The following is an 18,067-nucleotide window of genomic DNA, read 5'->3' on the forward strand; positions in this document are numbered from 1 at the left end:
ATTATCAACAATCGGGACAAGGGGGTTGAGTGCACTCTCAGTAAGTTTGCAGAAGACACCAATATCAGTGGAGTGTTGATCTGCTGGAGGGTAGGAAGGCCATACAGAGGGATCTGGACTGGCTGAGGCCAATTGTATGAGGTTTAACAAGACCAAGTGCTGGGTCCTGCACTTGGGTCACAACAACCCCAGGCAGCGCTACAAGCTCAGGGAACAGTGGCTGGAAAGTGCGGGGGGGAAAAAGACCTGGGAGTATTGGTCAACAGCAGCTGAACATGAGCCAGCAGTGTGCTCAGGTGGCCAAAAAGGCCAATAGCATTCTGGCTTGTATCAGCACCAGTGTGGCCAGCAGGACTAGGGCAGTGATCATCCCCCTGTACTCAGCACTGGTGAGGCCACACCTGGAATCCTGTGTTCAGTTTTGGGCCCCTCAGGACAAGAAAGACATTGAGGTGCTGAAGAGTGCCCAAAGTGTCCAAAGACATTTTTGTGCTGTAAAGTGTCTGAAGAAGGGCACTGTACCTGGTCAAAGATCTTATGAGAAGCCGCTGAGGGAACTGGGGCTGTGCAGCTTGGAGAAAAGGAGGCTGAGGGGAGATCTTATTGCTGTCTGCAACTGCCTGAAAGGAGGGTGTAGCATGGAGGGGGTTGGTCTCTTCTCCCAAGTAGCAAGTGATAGGACAAGAGGAAATGGCCTCGAGTTCGGCCAGGGGAGGTTTAGATTGGATGTTAGAAAAAAACTCTTCACAGAAAGGGTTGTGAAGCACTGGAACAGGGTGCCCAGGGAAGCAGTTGAGTCACCATCTCTGGAGGTTTTTAAAAGACATGTAGACATGGTGCTTAAGGACATGGTTTAGTGGTGGACTTCACAGTGTTGAGTTTGTGGTTAAACTTGATGATCTTAAAGGTCTTTTCCAACCTAACTGATTCTGTAATTCTGTAAATTAGGAATATTTTATATTTCTTACATTCAATTTTCATGTTACAATTAGTAGGAATTAAAGTATTTCAAATTAATAAATGGAGTGTTGTGTTACGTGTACAAGATTGTCCATTTTGAGGTTTGATTTTAGGGTTTTTTTAAGGGGGGGCACTGAGTAAGACATTTATGCTCTCTGTCAAGCATCTCTCTTCTGAAAGTCTGAGGTGTTAGGTACCTTGTATAAGATATCTCCTTCCATACAGCCTTCTGTCATATATGTTTAAAATTTTCCTGCAAAATCAAATATATTCTGGATGGAGTGAAAAGCATCAAGGAAGTGAGTATTCACTTAATCTATTTCAAGTAGATTTTAAAAATTAACTTGTGCTGAATTTTAAAATGTGGTTGCACCAACTACTATATGTTCTTTTTATAACTGGTAGTATGAACATAGTATAAATTTTATTTAATAATTGATAGATACAATAGGCACAAAATTTTTACAAAATTAAGATAATCCAATCAACATCAGATCCCAGTTTTAATTATGCAGCTGAGATATTCTGCATTTACTCTGCTATTGCACATCATGTGTCTCAGTCCTTACTGATGAAATAAAATGGAGTGGGGCTTTGGGAATCTGCCTGTAGGTGCAGGTGCATATACTCAGGATTTATGTGTATCTGTGTTTTTATCTTATGTCAGTAGTCTTTAATTTTTACCATGACGTGGCTTGGAAAGAACAATGCTCCATGCCCAGAGCCAACACCATCTGGCTATAGAGAAATAAAATTACTAACCTTTGTCTCTAGTGCACTCCAAGAATTAATCTGTTACTTATTCTGTCTTAAAACATGCCTTTTATGATAGTAAAGACAAAGACGAACCTAATTGCAATTAGACAGAATCTCAAAGGTAAATATGACTCATCTATTGTGAACATTCAGAATTAGAAGTAAAAAGAAATATTTATGAATTCCAGTTTCAGTTTAGCTTGTGATATTTAAAAAAGTAATCTAATACTGAACTGGAGTAATAAAGCTGTATGAATGTTTTATATAATGGCATCTGGTTACAAGAATTTTGTCCTGTTTTTTTCTTCTTTTTAATATACTTTACTGTTAAATCTGAGATCCAAATGCAAATTCCTGTAGTTTAGAGAAGCAACTGGCATCCAGAAATTCAATATATAGGTTTAATGTTCCTGTTGTTTTTTTATTGTTTACACCAGTGTAAGTCTTCTGATTTAAGAATAGTTATTGTAATAAACAATAACACTTTATAGGTCCTATTAAACTATTACCCATTTCCCTAATTTCAGAATAGAGTAAGTTTGTGAACCTGTGGAAGGAGGACTATTTACAGTAAATTAACAGGCAGGTAAGAACATATCACGACTCAAGGCATTGTCTATTATACAATGTATTTCTTATAGTCATACACTGACTAAGCAGGTCAGAACCATAGATTTCAGCTAAATTAGTCTGACTTATTTTTTACTGTTGGTAAACACCAGGTATTTTTTTTAATGGGTAAATAGACCCAGAATGTCCATTAGATCGTATCTACCATTCAGGACAAAAATAATTGTAAGCACAGACATACAAAATCAGTGACATCAAATCAGGTTTCATTTCTAATTCCAACAACAGGTTCTTTTAAAACCAAATGGAGGTAAATGAAAAAAAAGCAAAAGTTGAATTATGATGTTTTGTTTTGAAGGTTGTATGGTAAGGCTTGGTGTTTCAGCCATTAGTTAAGGAAATAATGCTCACTCTTCCAACTATCCCTATTTAAGGCAGTTTATATAAGTGAAAAATTATCCTCATAAGTAAATATTTGTTCTTGATTGTTGCCCTCAGATTACAGTTTTCCAAATGCTATTTTGATGACTAAAGAAAAACTTAGTAGCTAATATTGTTCTCCCTCATAAGATGTTTGTCCTTGTAAACAAAAACATAGGCGAGATATGTGAGGAGGTGATCTGGAATGGAATGTCAGAGGCAGAAGCGTATCTCCACAGATAGGGGATGGTCAAGGTTTGTGATTACAAGCCAAGAAGGCCAGATGTGCTTATTTCCATGCTATAGAACAAAGTGTAAAATATTCTGAGGATAAACTATACAGGAAAATTTTTTATAATAGTTATCATAATTTGCCGTTGAGCTGGAGGATGTCCATGGCCACAAGAGGTGGTTTGCTTCAAGACTGTGAATGGCCTTTCCAGAAGATGGAAAGACAATCACTTCCTTGGCTTTATTTCCATTCTAGATATTAGTGAGAACCAAAGTCATCCTGGCTGGAAAATTGTTTACGTCTCAGCCCACCTGATGGCAAATGAGACAGACTCTCCTTTATGCTGTCCACTGAATACTGGCTCTAAAAGATGGTGACACCTACCCATTTTCAGTATCTTTTGCAAAAAGCTGTTGCTCATTTTCTGCTGACTGTGCACAACCATAGTTCCAGGTCCAAGTGAGTACCTACTGTCGTTCCAGTCCAATCCCTAATTTTTGTTATCAATAAGCAATGTATTCAGGGACTGGAAATCTGCTGTTCCTCAGCATGATAGAAATGTGTAAGGAAAATAATTGCTCATCCCATTCTAGGCATTTGTTAAAACCCCAGAAGCATCCATTGATTCAGCTGACATAGCTTCTGAGGTTCGCTTCATTTACACATTACTTGCTACCACATAGGTGGGATAGGCAGCTTTGAAAACATTCTATATCTGCATATCAGGGGCATCATCCCTCATCTATTTTATGACTACAAATAATACAAATTTTCTATACTAGGTTCATGCTTTTCCTCCTTTCTTCCACAACTGACTATTTCTTCCCCTCAAGCTGCTGACTCTTACTTTTCCTTCTTCCTTCCCAAAAATCTTGGAGAAAACATTCATCTGGGCTTTAATAACAAATCGTGGGATCAGGGTAGCCCAGTGCTGACTCTCTGATGGCTCTCCAAATAAAGTTGCACTAATGGGAACTGTCTGCTGATGATACTTTTCACAGAAGTCTCACCCCCTTTGACATGCTGGTTATGCTATCCATACAGTCTGTCTTCAAAGCTACGTCTTCACATTATATAGGACCAGCCTAATTGAAACAGAGCTCTTAGCTCTCAACTGAACTGGGAAATTAAGTGTAAAAGGTGTAAAAGTCTTACAGGTATTACAGAGAAGACATAGCCACAAGGACAAGTAAGTTTATTTATGTGGAAACATTTTCAAACATAACATAGGTCTGTGGTGAGAAGCTAAGCAGTAAGAAAAACTGGAAGCACAGGTACAGATCAGGGGACCATGGAGAAAGGACAGTAGTGAGGTACCACCCAAATAGGACAACTATACCTACATATGAGGCTAAGAAATAAATGGGTTGAGATAGGCAAATATTTTCTTTCTCACAGAAGAGCTAGTTATTATTGTGAACTTAAGTGAACATAATCTTTGGATCATAAAGGATGCCAAAATAAATATTTGAGAGCTGTTTATCTTTAATCTCATGCAAACAAATGAAAGACAGATCTCCTTTCCTTTTCTCAGGGTCTCAGGCAGCCAAGGTTGTCTTTGCTACCATGAAATATTTTGCAGTGGATCTTGAAAATATACATAAACAGTTATCAACAAGATGTATACTTCCTTTGGCATATGAACTTGAGTTCTGCTTCTTGACCATAGGACTGGTTCTGGACTGTTTCTCCTGGATAATCTAAAAGGGGCATCTACAGAATAGCCCTCACATGAATCTCTTATATGGCCCTTAGTTCAGCTTAGGAAAATGCCTTTCCCAGGAAGCCTTGTCAAACATAAGAGTTGAAGTATGACTTCTGAGATTTTCCTGGTGCTGTAGTAACTTACTTTCATGTCTCAGGAGATCTGCATAATCACATTTCTTGGCAGGTTCCCACAGATTGCAGATTTGACTAGCTACCCCAAAAGACTAACTATGAACTTTTATAGAGCCTTACATTTTTCATGTGGATTTAACATGGTTCTCCTTACCTGTAACCAAAGGAGGTGAAAAAAAAGTTTTCTAAAGAAATATTGCAGGAGGTATTATCGTATCACTGCTGTGATATTTCCCAGTGGCAAAATGGGGCTCCTGGTCCTATTTCCTATTTATATTAAGGACTGGCTCATTGGCCTAAATTACTGCCTTCAAGACACCTAAGGAATCACCTAAGAGATAGGTACACTGCATCACACACATACAGGTTTTGTAGTACTAAATATGTGGAGTGGTTTGATCTTGGTATTTGCCAAAGGCTTGCACAGGCCTGTGAGGCAATACAAGGCAATACGTTCTGTGGCCTGAGAACGATCCAGCTTGAGCCCAGCTCCTCTTTTTTTGCAACCATATTGTCTGTGGACACAACACGTTAGCACAAACTGGACTTTAAACCTCAGTTTCAGCTGTTGAGGCCAGCTGGTATATACCAAACCTGAACCAGTTAGGCAATGTGGAAAACAGGTGACTTTATCCTGAGTTCAAAGTCAAGACAGAATTATCATTAAATATTAATACAGACAGAAAATCTGAGAAGAAATGGTGGTGCAGGTAGCACTGTAGTTGTAACAGACACATTCTTTATATTCGTGCTTTGAATTATTACATAAATAAGTATTTTTTTCATCTGTGTATTTGATTTAGTTGTGTATTTGATTTGGTATGTTACCAAAGACTTCATAAGCTATAAGGCTGCCAATTATAGTTATAAAAATTGTAGCAGAATGAAAATATTAGTGCTTAGGAGATTTCATAACTGTCTGTTTCCCTTCCATAGCTATTTTCTGCTGGAAAAATCACAGACACCAGAGTAGCTGAGCTGAAGGAAAAGTACACCCTGCTGCACAAGACCGTGATAAGGTACAAAGTTCCTTTTTTAGACTTTCTTTAAGAAGCCAAAGCATTACATTTTTAAATTAATTTTCTGCTGATGCTGAGGTCTAGTTATTACATAAGGCTTTCATACAGTGGTGGTTCATAAAGAGGAAGCAAGAACACAAGGCTGAAAAACAATATTATTTAACATTTTCAAGGTAATTTGGGATATTTAAACACTTGAACAACATCTTTGTTTTTAATAGAAACATAATAATGGCAATGGAGGGAAGGACAAACTGCAAAAGACATATACAGGTTAAAAATAAGGATATATTTGAAGATCACATAGGCAGAATTGTAACATATGAGGACCAGTTGAGCTAACACCATAGAGAGCAACTGAAGAAGATAAAGGCTCATTTCTAAGACTCTGTCACATCCTAATAGGTGTGAATTTTAACCTCAGAGAATATTGACAGTCACATTAGACAGTACTGCTAATAAATTTAGATGGTTAGAACCTTAAGCTTCAAAGTATAAATGAAACTCCGAAGTTGGGTGTAGTTGTGAGTCTGCCCTCCTCCGGTGCTTGCGGGAGGAGAGAGAAGAGGTCATGGCCATAGGCCAGCCCCAGGTTTGAGCAGGGCAAGTGTGAGTGGAAGGAAAAGAAGATGGAGAGATGAAGTGGGATGAGATAGTACAGTTGTACTAGGTGGACAGTGTGTCACAAAACGGAGCAGTCCTATTAAATTTTGCAATACTACATTAGTTTTTGTGACTAATCATTTTGATTTTACTTATGGTGTACCCATAACTATTAGTAACATCAGCATCATGATACTCCTGGTATATTTATATAATACGTATCATAATATCCACTGTATTATCAATATTTTAGTGCAAATTCCCTGACAGTCCACATAAAAACCCCTATGGCAATTCTGCTCATAGGAGAACCATGGCTGTTCTGTCACTGAAGCTAAGGCCTAATTTGGGGATTCTAAAACTAATGCAAGTCATACCTGTTTCCTTGGGTTACTCTGGGATTTGCTGTGCCTCCTGGCAACCTGAATAGCAGTAAGTGCCAAGTAAAGTAATTTAAAAAGGTGTTCCCAAAATGCTGAAAACACAGTTTTGCTTGAAATTAGCTAAGTCTTCTAGTCTCATCTTAATAAAATGGGGAGTTAGAAGATGGCCCTGACTCTCTAAAAAGTCATCTAACTTTATTCAGATTACTGCATAGCAGATATTTTTGGAAAGGGAAATTAAAAACAATAGTCCTAAACCAGCTCGACTCCCTAGAAAATGCAAGAAACATTTCCTTAATGTTCCGAACTCAGCATATTATGTGGGATTTGGATTAGTTGATTGAGAAGACTTCTACCACACCAGTGTTCACTGAGCTGAAGCAGAAATTCAGTAGCTGTTGAACAGTGTTAGTTTGAAACCAATCTTTGAATGGAAAAAATACAAGCATATCACTATGTATTTTATTTTATATATTTATATAGAATTATTTTATATATAAGATTATTTTATGTAAAGAAAATTCCTTTGTACGTATAATAAGGGGAATGTGACATGAGTGAAAACAGGACTCAGCTGTTTTTTCTGTCACACATAAAACTACCATAAACACTGTGCACCAAAAGCATGAAAATGTTAGATGGTAGATTACATTTCTCATTCTTTCCGTGATTCTCACAGGTGTATGAAATTGCCATACTTTTGTAAGGAATCAGAGAGAATCGTGTCATGTTCTTTACTTAGATGTAGTCATGTGTCAAAGCAAATCGCCAGTGTGTGAACAAGCATTAACTCCCACAGATAAATTTCTCTTCCTGCTAAAAGAGAGCAAATGAAATCCATTACCAAAAAATTATTGTGAGCTGTGGTATATTTTAAGGACTTGTCAGACACCAAACATGGGGTGTATTAACATCAGTAGATGTGCATATCTGAACTAGTTATCTAAAGTACCTTAAAGGTCAACAGAAGAAAATAGGGACGACACACGTCCTCCTTGCACAGACATCTGCAAGTGTCCAGTTTTCTCTGCTGATTATAAAGAGAGTTCTGATGGTAGGTTCAGGATGTGTGTATACTGTTTTCCTGCGATAAACCATTCACAGAATCAATACCACTTTTTAATTTTCAGTTCTTCACCATTGCATGTACAGTACATGTACAGTGCTATGGATCGAGAACTTTTTTTTTCATTTATTAGAGTTGAATTTAATCTCTTTCCTAATCAATCCCCATCTGTTCCAGTACTGTTACAATGCTATGTGTAAACAAATGATGCTGGATGAGGTGTTCAGGCTGTGTGTGTCCTTAGTAGCATACAAAAATCTTAGAAGAAGAAAGTCTTAGGCATCTTAAGCAGCATAGACCCCTGTGACAGCTATACCGAATGATTGCTCTCTGGTATACGATACAAATTTGTTGAATATGATGGATGCAACTAGCCCGTATGCAGATAATTTCCAAGGCTGTTGCTGGAGTACACAGAGTTATAAGCGTATAATGTGGTCATTTGTTCAGTAGTAAACAGATTTCTTGGTTTCAGTTTTGCGCAACTTGACATTCTGAAAAGCTGAGAGATGTCACCTGGCAGATAACATCTTTGATACATTTCTTCAAAGTGTTATCTGCTCTTGAATTTATGTTCGCTGCACAGCTGAAGTTCTGACAACAGACTGTCATCCCAGGCTGGTGCTGTCTCTCCCATAAATTTTGCAGTGAGGGTGCACATAAAACTGATGTACCTGAGCTCATATTTGGCCCTGAAAACCCATTTAATCACACAATCATGTGTCCAAATTCTAAATATTTATTTTTGTTATCAGTTTAAGAACCTAATATGAATATTCTGACACACCGAGCTGTAAGAAAATCAGGTAATAATGATAGTTCATTAACAGTTTGAGAATCTTATCTTAAGCCTCTGTTAAAATATTAATCACAAGTTCAAGAGCTACCACAGCAGACTTGGTCAGCCTACTTTTGCACTCACATGATTCTAGATGTGTGCATTGTGTGGATGTCCAGTTATGTCTTCATTGTCTTCAATTAAATTTAAATCTTCACATGAAAAAATACTGTTGGCGACTGTAGTGAGCAAGATCTAGTCTAGATTTACAACACTCAATTCTTGTTTTTAGTTTTATCTTCTGATTGTCTTGAAAAAATCAATCCATAGAATTTTGTTTCTATGGAAGATCTTATGTGTTAATGTAATTTTATGTAAAATTTATGTTTTCCGTAAGAATTGTATTTGAAATGAATGTGTATTACTGCAACCAATTATGGTTTTTCCTAAACCAGCATACATTCTGTTGGACTTAAAGATCTAAATATTTTATAGGATCTTGTGTCAATAAGTCAATTTATTTTTCACTTAAAAGTTACTGTGTAAATACATCACATGCAAAGTTATTTTTTTCATGATAAAGGCACACTCTTGTTTCCTGTTGAAGTCTGTGGTTTTCTTATTTTCTGGTTTAAAAAAGGAAGTGGTTATCTAAGTAGAAATGCTGCACAAAACGAAACTTACTCTGCTATATTATTTCAGCTATGTTTGTCCAGTATAGTCGGTTGTATATTTTATGTTTTTATCGTTGCCATCTCAACTCTGTTCTTTAGTGTGATACGTAATTTTTATTTCATTGCTAGGCAGTAAATGTCAACTTTGAGCTAAAATTTATGTATATAATTTCTCAATATGAGTTATTCTAAATTCCTTTGTTTTAAAAATATTAAATTGCATTATTTTTAATTAATAAAAGACAAGCGATACAATCCTTTATTCTTCCACATCATTTGTGACTAATTTTGCTATACTATTATACAAAAGTTACAATGTAGTAATATTGAGAAGGCATAGACAATGATTTCTGCAGCATAAAGAATAGGTTTATATGTTATACATTGCATATGAATTTTCATACTGTGGTTCCTTTTAAGACTTTTCCATAATAATTGATATATTTTACCAGCAGCCTTTAAGAACTTTTATTCCACTATCACCACATATGTTCCTAAGTATATTTTGCATACCAGTCTCCTAACATTGACAGAATATTACGGTTTGTTGTTTCTCTGAAGCTAGACTGTGGCGATACAAGTCAGATCAGATAACTGGTCATGTCTACAAACCTTATAATAAGCTTCCATAGACGTCAACAAATGCATTTGCAGCTTGTGTGTCATTAAATGCATTACTCCAGATACTGGTAACACTGCAGCAATAGCAACATGCAGTTCAGCACTGGGTGGGTGTCCCAGTATTTACTAAGAACACGAAGGTGTCATGTAACCCATACTGGGCCTTGTCCTGGTAAATACTCCCCCGTTATTGGTCCCGACGCTGGTTCACATCTCACCTTCAACACTTCTTAAGATAAGACAGATTCCCTGACTCTTCACTGGTTCTAGAAGATGCTAGACAAATAAATTAGACTAACTAACCATCTTTCATCTGGTTAAAATCATATGAGATTAATCCCACTCCAGCTCTAGGATGCAGAAAAACCTCCACACATCAGATTCTACTGTTCTGACAGCATCACAGAATAATTGAGGTTTGTACAGACCTCAGGAGGTCTCTGGTCCAAGTTCCTGCTCAAGGCAGAGTCAACTACTAGGTCAAACCAGATTATCCAGGACTTAGCCCCATTTAATCTTGAAAACCTTGCATTTAATACTATAGGTAGGTAGAGTATACACACAAAGCTTATGCTTCTCATTGCCTAGTTCTAAGTTTTTCTGTTTAATGTAGTTTACAGGAATCTGAGATCCAGCTGTTGCAGGAAGCCAAACGTCTTAGTGTAGAACTGGAACAACAGCAACATGAACTGGAAAAAGCAGAACAGTTCCCTGAAGAATCTTCCAGTGAAGTTTCCCGAATAAGGCAACAACTTCTTAGTTGCCAAAATGAATACAATGCTATTAAAGAAAGAGAGTATGACGTTCAATTCAAGATGCAATGGTAGGTAATAGTGGTCAAACGCTTTTAATTTTATCATCGCTTAACTAGAAAGATAATAACATAGAATATAATTCAATCTCCTACTCCATCTTACATGGACACATTTCCTGATGGCTCTTAAACAAATTGCCACAGCAACATTTCAGTGAGGAATAAAATTACCCTAGTGCGAGGCTTGTAGATAATTTTAATGTTAGAACATGCTATGGTGTCCTTTGAAATAAAGTTTAAAATTTACTACCTTGCATGATTCATGTTTAAGCAGGCAAAATTAACAAAATTAGGCCTCTATTCTGGGATATCTTTAACACAAATGATTAAAGTGTCTCAGAAACCTAGTGACTGGGATTTTATGGAAACAATGTCATAAATAGACCAAATGCTATTTTTAACATCGTAAGCACAGTTTTTCTATTCAGGTATTTAAAGGCAGAGAATTACTTGCATATTCTCATGTTCTAAAAATGAGAAATGAGCAATGAAAGAAGTGAATACTTGACAGTTCTATAAAAGGAAAGGTGCAGAATAAGCTTGATACTGTATATATTTTAATTATGTGGTAATATGAGTGTCTTGTACTTGAAGCTTTTATAGTAAAACTACAAACAGTACTATTGCATTTTTTAAAATATGTACCTATAGAGATGAACTTATATTTTCATTTTGTGGGGTGAATACTATATTTTTACCCATCTTCAGTGCAGCTGTGGTATGGTTGGCATATATAAATCCAAATAAATAATGTCAGCAGCTCGGCAGTTAAAACCATTTTTCTACAAGAAGAAAAGGGACACAGTACAAACTGCATAGAGCAGATTTTTCTGGCAGTTATTTCTTGATTTTTTTTTTTTTTAGAGCCAAATGTTTGCTCTAGGAGAGAAAGAAACTTGAGAGAGAAGCAAATTTGGAGTGGGAGAAATAGAGAAACATGGAAAGCATCTGGAAAAAATTATTTGCTATGAGATAACTAAGCAACATGAAGTTTCCTGAAATAATTATTAAATACAATTTTTTTTTTTTTGCAATTTTCAAGCAGTTCAGAAATGAGGTCTTCTAAATATCATGTTTTTACCCATTTGACCTCATTTCTTATGAACATTTTTCGCTGATTTTGCATTACTTTTCCAAAAAATGATGGGGTTTTATATGTTTAAGGGATATTTACTCATGCTCTGTTTTCTGCCTCGAGTCAAAGGGTGATTTGTGTCCTACATGAAACATGGTTTAGATATTGTTCAAATTACCCTTGCACATTTACTGTATTAATTCTTATATATTAATTGAATATCCTATTGCATAGATTAAAAATGCACTTTTGGGGTCAGTCATACTGTGAAAAATGTTCTTTCACTTTAATAAGAAACTTCCTCTGTTTGGCCTTACGTGTTGCATGAGATCAAAACCAGCTGCACAGCCTGACCAGAGGTCTGTACAGTGCGGTATCTAACAGCACAGCCCCAGCCATTTGTGAAACAGGGATTTAATGAGCCAAACTCCTCTATATTTGGGATCACACAGGTGATCCCTCTTCCTTAACTTCTCCTGTCTTCGCCTCAACTGTATAAACTTCTGGCATTGCAACACCCTGGGCAATGAGTTTCACAGATAACTGCACAGGAAATGCCACTCCTTATCTTTTTTGAACCTGACTCCTACCAGCTTCATTTCATGTCCTGTAGTTCTTGTGTAAGATAAGACACTGAACATCTGATCCTCTCTTCATCTTCACTGCTGCAGAATGCTTTGATAGGTCTCTGTTGCACACCCCACACCCCCTTAATTTGTCAACTTTCTAAACTGAAGAGCTACATATTATTTATTTGTACCTTTTTTGGAATCTGTTTCATGGCTGGTGGTAGCACTGGGTCTCACATGAGTTGTGAGGGTGGAGGAATGAGATTGTACCCTGGTTATGTGTGGATTGGTTTACTCTGAGAGAAGATACTGCTCTCCAGAAAGAAGAGGGGTTTTAATGTTGGAGTAGTGTAGAATAAACAGGACTGGTAGAACGCATGTCTATGTGGGGTACAGAGGAGTGAGTAACAGTGGGGATCCTGGCTGTGAGTGGAGATTTGTAAAGAAGGTTTGGGTTTGGTGCCTGTGGAAGGCAGTGCAAATTAATGTCCGGAGTCGAGTTGTGAGTAGCAGGTCATCTAATACTAATACTGATGTGTTATAAAATGAAGATCTGAATGCCTGCTGGTTTTATACAAATAATAAGGTGATGTCCTCTGAAGTATCTGTGTCCATGGGCGGTGTCACAGACAAGGGGAAGCTCCATCAAAGACAGTGCCAGTTTGTGGTTAGGTGGCTGCTGTACCGCTTCCTTCATTTCTCAGAAGGGCAGAAACTCATGGTCTGACCTTTCTTGGCTTTTGGTCTCTCTGGAGCACAGTTTTCCTTGTTGTCCAACTGTGTTAATACAGCCCCAGCCGTGCTTGGCACTCATAAGTGTGCTCCTCTTTGGGAATTATGACTAACGGCTGTTTAGTCTGAAAACAAATATATTGCTTATTTACCTTCTTATGTATAGCAGGCAGGGAACGTGGAGGGGGAAAGCTTTTGAAGGGAGTATCTGTGTCTCTAATCTATTGCTTTATCCTTTTCTTACAAGGCTTGGATCTTGTCTACTCAGAAATATTACTGGAAGTGAGAGTCTCTGCAGACTTTCTGCTTCCCTGTTTCTGTAATCCTTTCATTTTCTGAAGCATCTCTCAAGTCTCTGCTGCCTTTACTTCCTGCCTTAGTTCCCTTTCTCTGACTCCTAAGGGCACTTAGCACCCTTTTGGTGCTCAGATTCTAATCTGACAACAGTAAACTTTTTCTCTTGAACAGTCATATAAATATACCATAACATTAGCAAAGGTTTTTCTTGTCTCAACATCCCTTAATATTCCATGATCTCTTTTCCATATTTCATTTCTTATTTGCTTGCCTCTGTAAACAATTTTTTTCCAGATCAGATTTCAACAGCTGAAGACAACATTTCATCTTCTGTTTTAATCCTTTATTGTTCCAATGAGTATTCAACATTCCAAGAGTAAATTCAAATTGCTTTCAGCACTGAAGTACCAGTGAGTTTTCAGAAATTTTGTGACTATGGCTTGCAGACATACCAGAAGTATTCAGAAGCGGGGGGAGGCCACCCTAAGGGTGACAGCCTGGCCGTGCTGTGCCCCCACTGCCGCTGTGTGCCTCCTCTTCCAGTTCGTGTCCCTGTTCCCTTGCCTGGTTGTACTGGGTTCGTTGCCGCTGTGTCTGCCTGAGTGTTCAGCACAGGAGCGGAACAACAGTTGGAATGATTTTACTGAGGTTATAAAGTCTGGGCCGCTACCCCAAAGTCAGAGCTGACTCCAGGAATATTCTTCCTCTCAAAAACTATTAGCCAACTGCAATAAAGTAAAAGGAACTATAGTGATCCTGATTCAGTTCTGGTTCAATTCCATTCAGAAACATGAAGTTTCTTCGTGTAACTGGGACTGAACAAGCCTCAGTAAGTAAGAATATAGACTGAAAAATCAGGTTAGCACAAGAAAAAGTAAAGGATCAATGTGATCTGCAAAGATTTGTTCTAGCTTGAGGAAACTTTTCATTAGAATGTCCTTGTTTGTGAGATGAAATAAAGAAGAGCTTCTTTTCATTATCAGGTGATAGTATCAACAATTGTTTATTATTGAGAAATAATAAATGTATCATCTAAATAAATGTATCATCTAAACTATATATTTAAAAGTAAGCAATTAATTTGTAATGAAATTATTTATAATAAGAGTTTGTGAGGTTAAACCTGCCTGACTCCTGAACACAATTTTATTTTAATCACAAGCCTAGGCCCTCACAGGCATTTGTGCAGGTAGCAAAATAACTGTTCACTGAAGTACTACACGCTATTGCATGCCAGTCAGGATTGCAAAACCCGGTTTGTCCTTGTAGAAGCATTGCAAATACGGAAAATTATTTCAATGCTTGTAATTATTTCAGGATTAGTCACTCAATAATTAAAAAGTGAAAATTTAAGCTTTTGCCCATAGTTTTTCTAGTAAAGAATTACAAGTCATAAGTAAAATAAATCAAGTTACAGTTGAAGCTGTTATCAACTAGTCTTGTGACTGCACTCTCCAGTACATACAAACTAATTACAGCTAAGAGCCCTACAGGAATCTCGTGCTGGCAGCTTGTCAGCTGTGATGTCTTCTGCTTGTGCTCACTAGATTTTAGTTGTGAGATGCCAAAGAGCTTCTATGGATTCTTCATCAGTCCCAGCCAGGAGTTCACTTTCTTGCATGATGGGATTCACAATGATACCGACTTTCTGGCTATTTTGTGAGCCGAGGAACTGAAGTGGACCTCTGTTGAGAACTACCGCTACATTTCTTAATCTCTCTGACTTAATTTTTTTTATTTCTGTGTCAGTTTGCAGCTGTAGGCATCTCTCAGGGAGAAGTCTGGAATGTATTTTCATTAATGGTCCAATTTTCCAAGTGCTTGTTTTTAACTCATTACATCTGCATCCGTGATAACTTTTGAAGTACAGTACTGCTATTAAGTTTCATGAAAATAAGTAAAGCAATGTGAGAAACATTTGCAAATATTAATGCTCAAACTTAAGCATTTCATCTTCTTTTCATTATGTGTAAAATCATAGAATAGTTTGGGTTGGAAGGGACTTTCAAAGGTCATCTAGTCCATCTAGTATGCTGTTATAGGTATAATAAATAAGTACCACATGATGTTGAAAAATAGTCTCGTGAAGGTAGGGCTATAAAATAATGGGAATTATAAATGCCTGGTGCCCTTTTGCAGCTATTTTGTTTGTTGTTGTGATTGATGCCTAAGTATTTTTTTAGGCAGTCATGAGGCTGATGTTTGTATATCACAGACTGCAAGATTCAAATGCTAAATGGAAGACCAGATTTTCTCTCCTTACCTTACATTAAGCTTCTGTGTCCATACAGCTATTAAATCAGAGACCGAGATTAAAATCTTTGTAGGATCTTATTTGATTTCTTAATGTGAGTTGATAATCCTGATCTCCCTTTGGAGTCAACAGATAGAATCATGTTATATTCAGTTTATCTCATCCTAAAATAGGTACCTGGGATGTCAGACAACCTGCCCTTTGGAGGTTCCTGGATATGGGCAGCTGGACCAAACTCATTGCTCAAAAGGGAGAGATGTCACTTCTTCTGTTTACGCCTTTCTTTTTCACATTTTCACTGTTTTTCCTGTGGAAGTAGTTGGTCTTCCAGCTCTTAAGGTAACTTAGTGCTTGCCATTCAGTGTTGCTTCTGTTTATGTCACAGAAAATGAGGTGTTCAAATCATTTTACTTTTGCTGGCTGGAAAAGTCTTTGTTGTGAAACTGGAATGGCTCTGCAGGAATCTGTCCTCATGGGTGAGGAATGTGACAAAAGAAAAATTGTCAACTTTGCTCTCCCTCCTGATTTTTGGAATTGCTCTTTAGATGGTCTGGCATGATATTAAAGAGGGCACAGCACAGACTGATGAGGAGCAATGCAGTACTTCTTTAATCAGTTTGCACAGGACTTATTTAATCAGTTTTTGTGGCAGTCAAACAGTTATGGGTATTTGTGCAGAGCAGACATTCATTATAAAATTAGTGTGATTATGCCAGTCCCAAGGAGTCCAGCTGAGTATTCTGCCAAAATGTGTTGGGAATATGAATTGTCTTTATTAACTTATTTATTCACTTAGACAAGCTGTTAGTAAGTGACAATGTGTTTGTCCTGCATGGCTTTCCAATGCCATAGACTCAGTTGTAGCTTATCGGCAGAGTACACAGGAGCAGAGCAAAGGTGCTGTCCCAGAATCAAAATAGCCCAGTTTTCAATGCAGTTTGATCCCTGTGCTCTCCCTAATTGACTTTAAACAGTAGAACATAAACAGAGTAGTTCCCGAGCCCTGTTGCAGCAAAGAAGAAACCACCTTATAATGTTTTCCTTCTACTCACTTGTGCTTGCACTGTTCACTTGCAAAATACTTTTGTGTCTGTCTTCACTCTTCTGTGCAATTTCTTAATTTAGAATAGATTTTGCAATAGAATTCGTTTTTTTTTTATCATTCATTTTATCAATTCTCGGGGAAGACTGATCTAAATGAAACTTTTTTCTTTGATAGATTTATTTTTTTTTTGCAAACTTGTTCACTCTATGATGTTCAAACACTCTGGCATTTGGGTTAGTTTTTAGACTTACCAGCCCCTGTAGAGGCATACTGGTAGTATGCCATTACAAATATACATACATGCTGCAAATCAATATCATCTACTCTGTGCCTATATTTTCTCTTTGTCTTCATCTGAGCCAGAGCTGCTGCTTCATAGTTTTTCTTTTTTTTCTTTTGGATTGCAACACCACCAAGCCAGTTGTCTTTTTTGACTGTTGTCTTTCCTTGACTGGAAAGATATCACCTGAGGCTTCCACATATAAGCTTTGCTCCTTCTGTTGGAGGACCAGAATGTAAGAAACAATTTATTGTGGCGGGAGGAACCTTCAATCAACACTCATAAAGAACCAAGCACAGGATTCCAGGGAGGATCCTCCATGAAGCTGGCAGCTAGGAGACTGATCCTTCTCCCCATGGCCACCACCTTCTGAAACCTGAACCACCTCCATGCATGGTCTTAGGCTGCTGCTGAAAAGTTTCAGAGGAAAAAGAAACAGCAATCATCAGCTGGCTGTCTTCTGTATCAACCACAGAGGTGACTGTAATAGCTGCTTGGGGTAGATGGGGCTGCCCCAGGAATTCCTTGCCATAGTCTATACCTCTAAGTGACACAGCTCTGTCACGAAAGCCTGTTCTCTTCTGTTAATACTCCCCATTTTAAAGAGTTATTTATTCTAGCAGACTGCCCTAAGTCTCAAGGAGGCCTGACCAGCACATCCTCCAGCTGGAGTTACAAAGTGAAGTGCTAAGTTGATTCTTTTCTATATCTGGGACAGAAGATTTGGTTGTTTCACCTGTTCCCCAGAACTCAGAAATGTCATCACTGGTCCTAATTACATTGCAAGAACTTTCCTCCTTGTTCCCAATCGACATATTTCTTCACTAGGGATGATATTTTATATTTGGCAGCATTTACCTACCAACCACCAAGAAGCTCCCTATTGTAAATCTAACAAGCTTGTTGGTTCAGCTTCACTTTTGTAGTCACTCCTTCATCTTTCTCAGGGCAACATTGCTAAAAATACACCCAGAAAATCTAAGAGCTTCCTTATTTTTTGCTTTGTTTCTTCTGACCTCCTTCAGCATCTGTCTCTGTTGCTGCCTGAAATTAAATTGCAATGTAGTTTTGGATACAAGA

General features: G+C 37.6%; 1 protein-coding gene across 2 annotated transcripts in view; it reads left to right on the forward strand.

Annotated features, from left to right (window-relative positions):
- The window catches only part of CCDC146 (coiled-coil domain containing 146), an 81,084-nt gene that overhangs the window by 37,154 nt on the left and 25,863 nt on the right, over positions 1-18,067 (forward strand). For both annotated transcript variants that reach the window (XM_071803456.1, XM_071803455.1), the window contains exons 3-4: positions 5,714-5,796; positions 10,535-10,744. In XM_071803456.1, the coding sequence (XP_071659557.1) occupies positions 5,714-5,796; positions 10,535-10,744 (293 nt within the window). The remainder of the gene's footprint in view (positions 1-5,713; positions 5,797-10,534; positions 10,745-18,067) is intronic.

Source organism: Patagioenas fasciata, chromosome 1 (assembly GCF_037038585.1).
Source record: "Patagioenas fasciata isolate bPatFas1 chromosome 1, bPatFas1.hap1, whole genome shotgun sequence".
Classification (NCBI taxonomy): Eukaryota; Metazoa; Chordata; class Aves; order Columbiformes; family Columbidae; genus Patagioenas; species Patagioenas fasciata.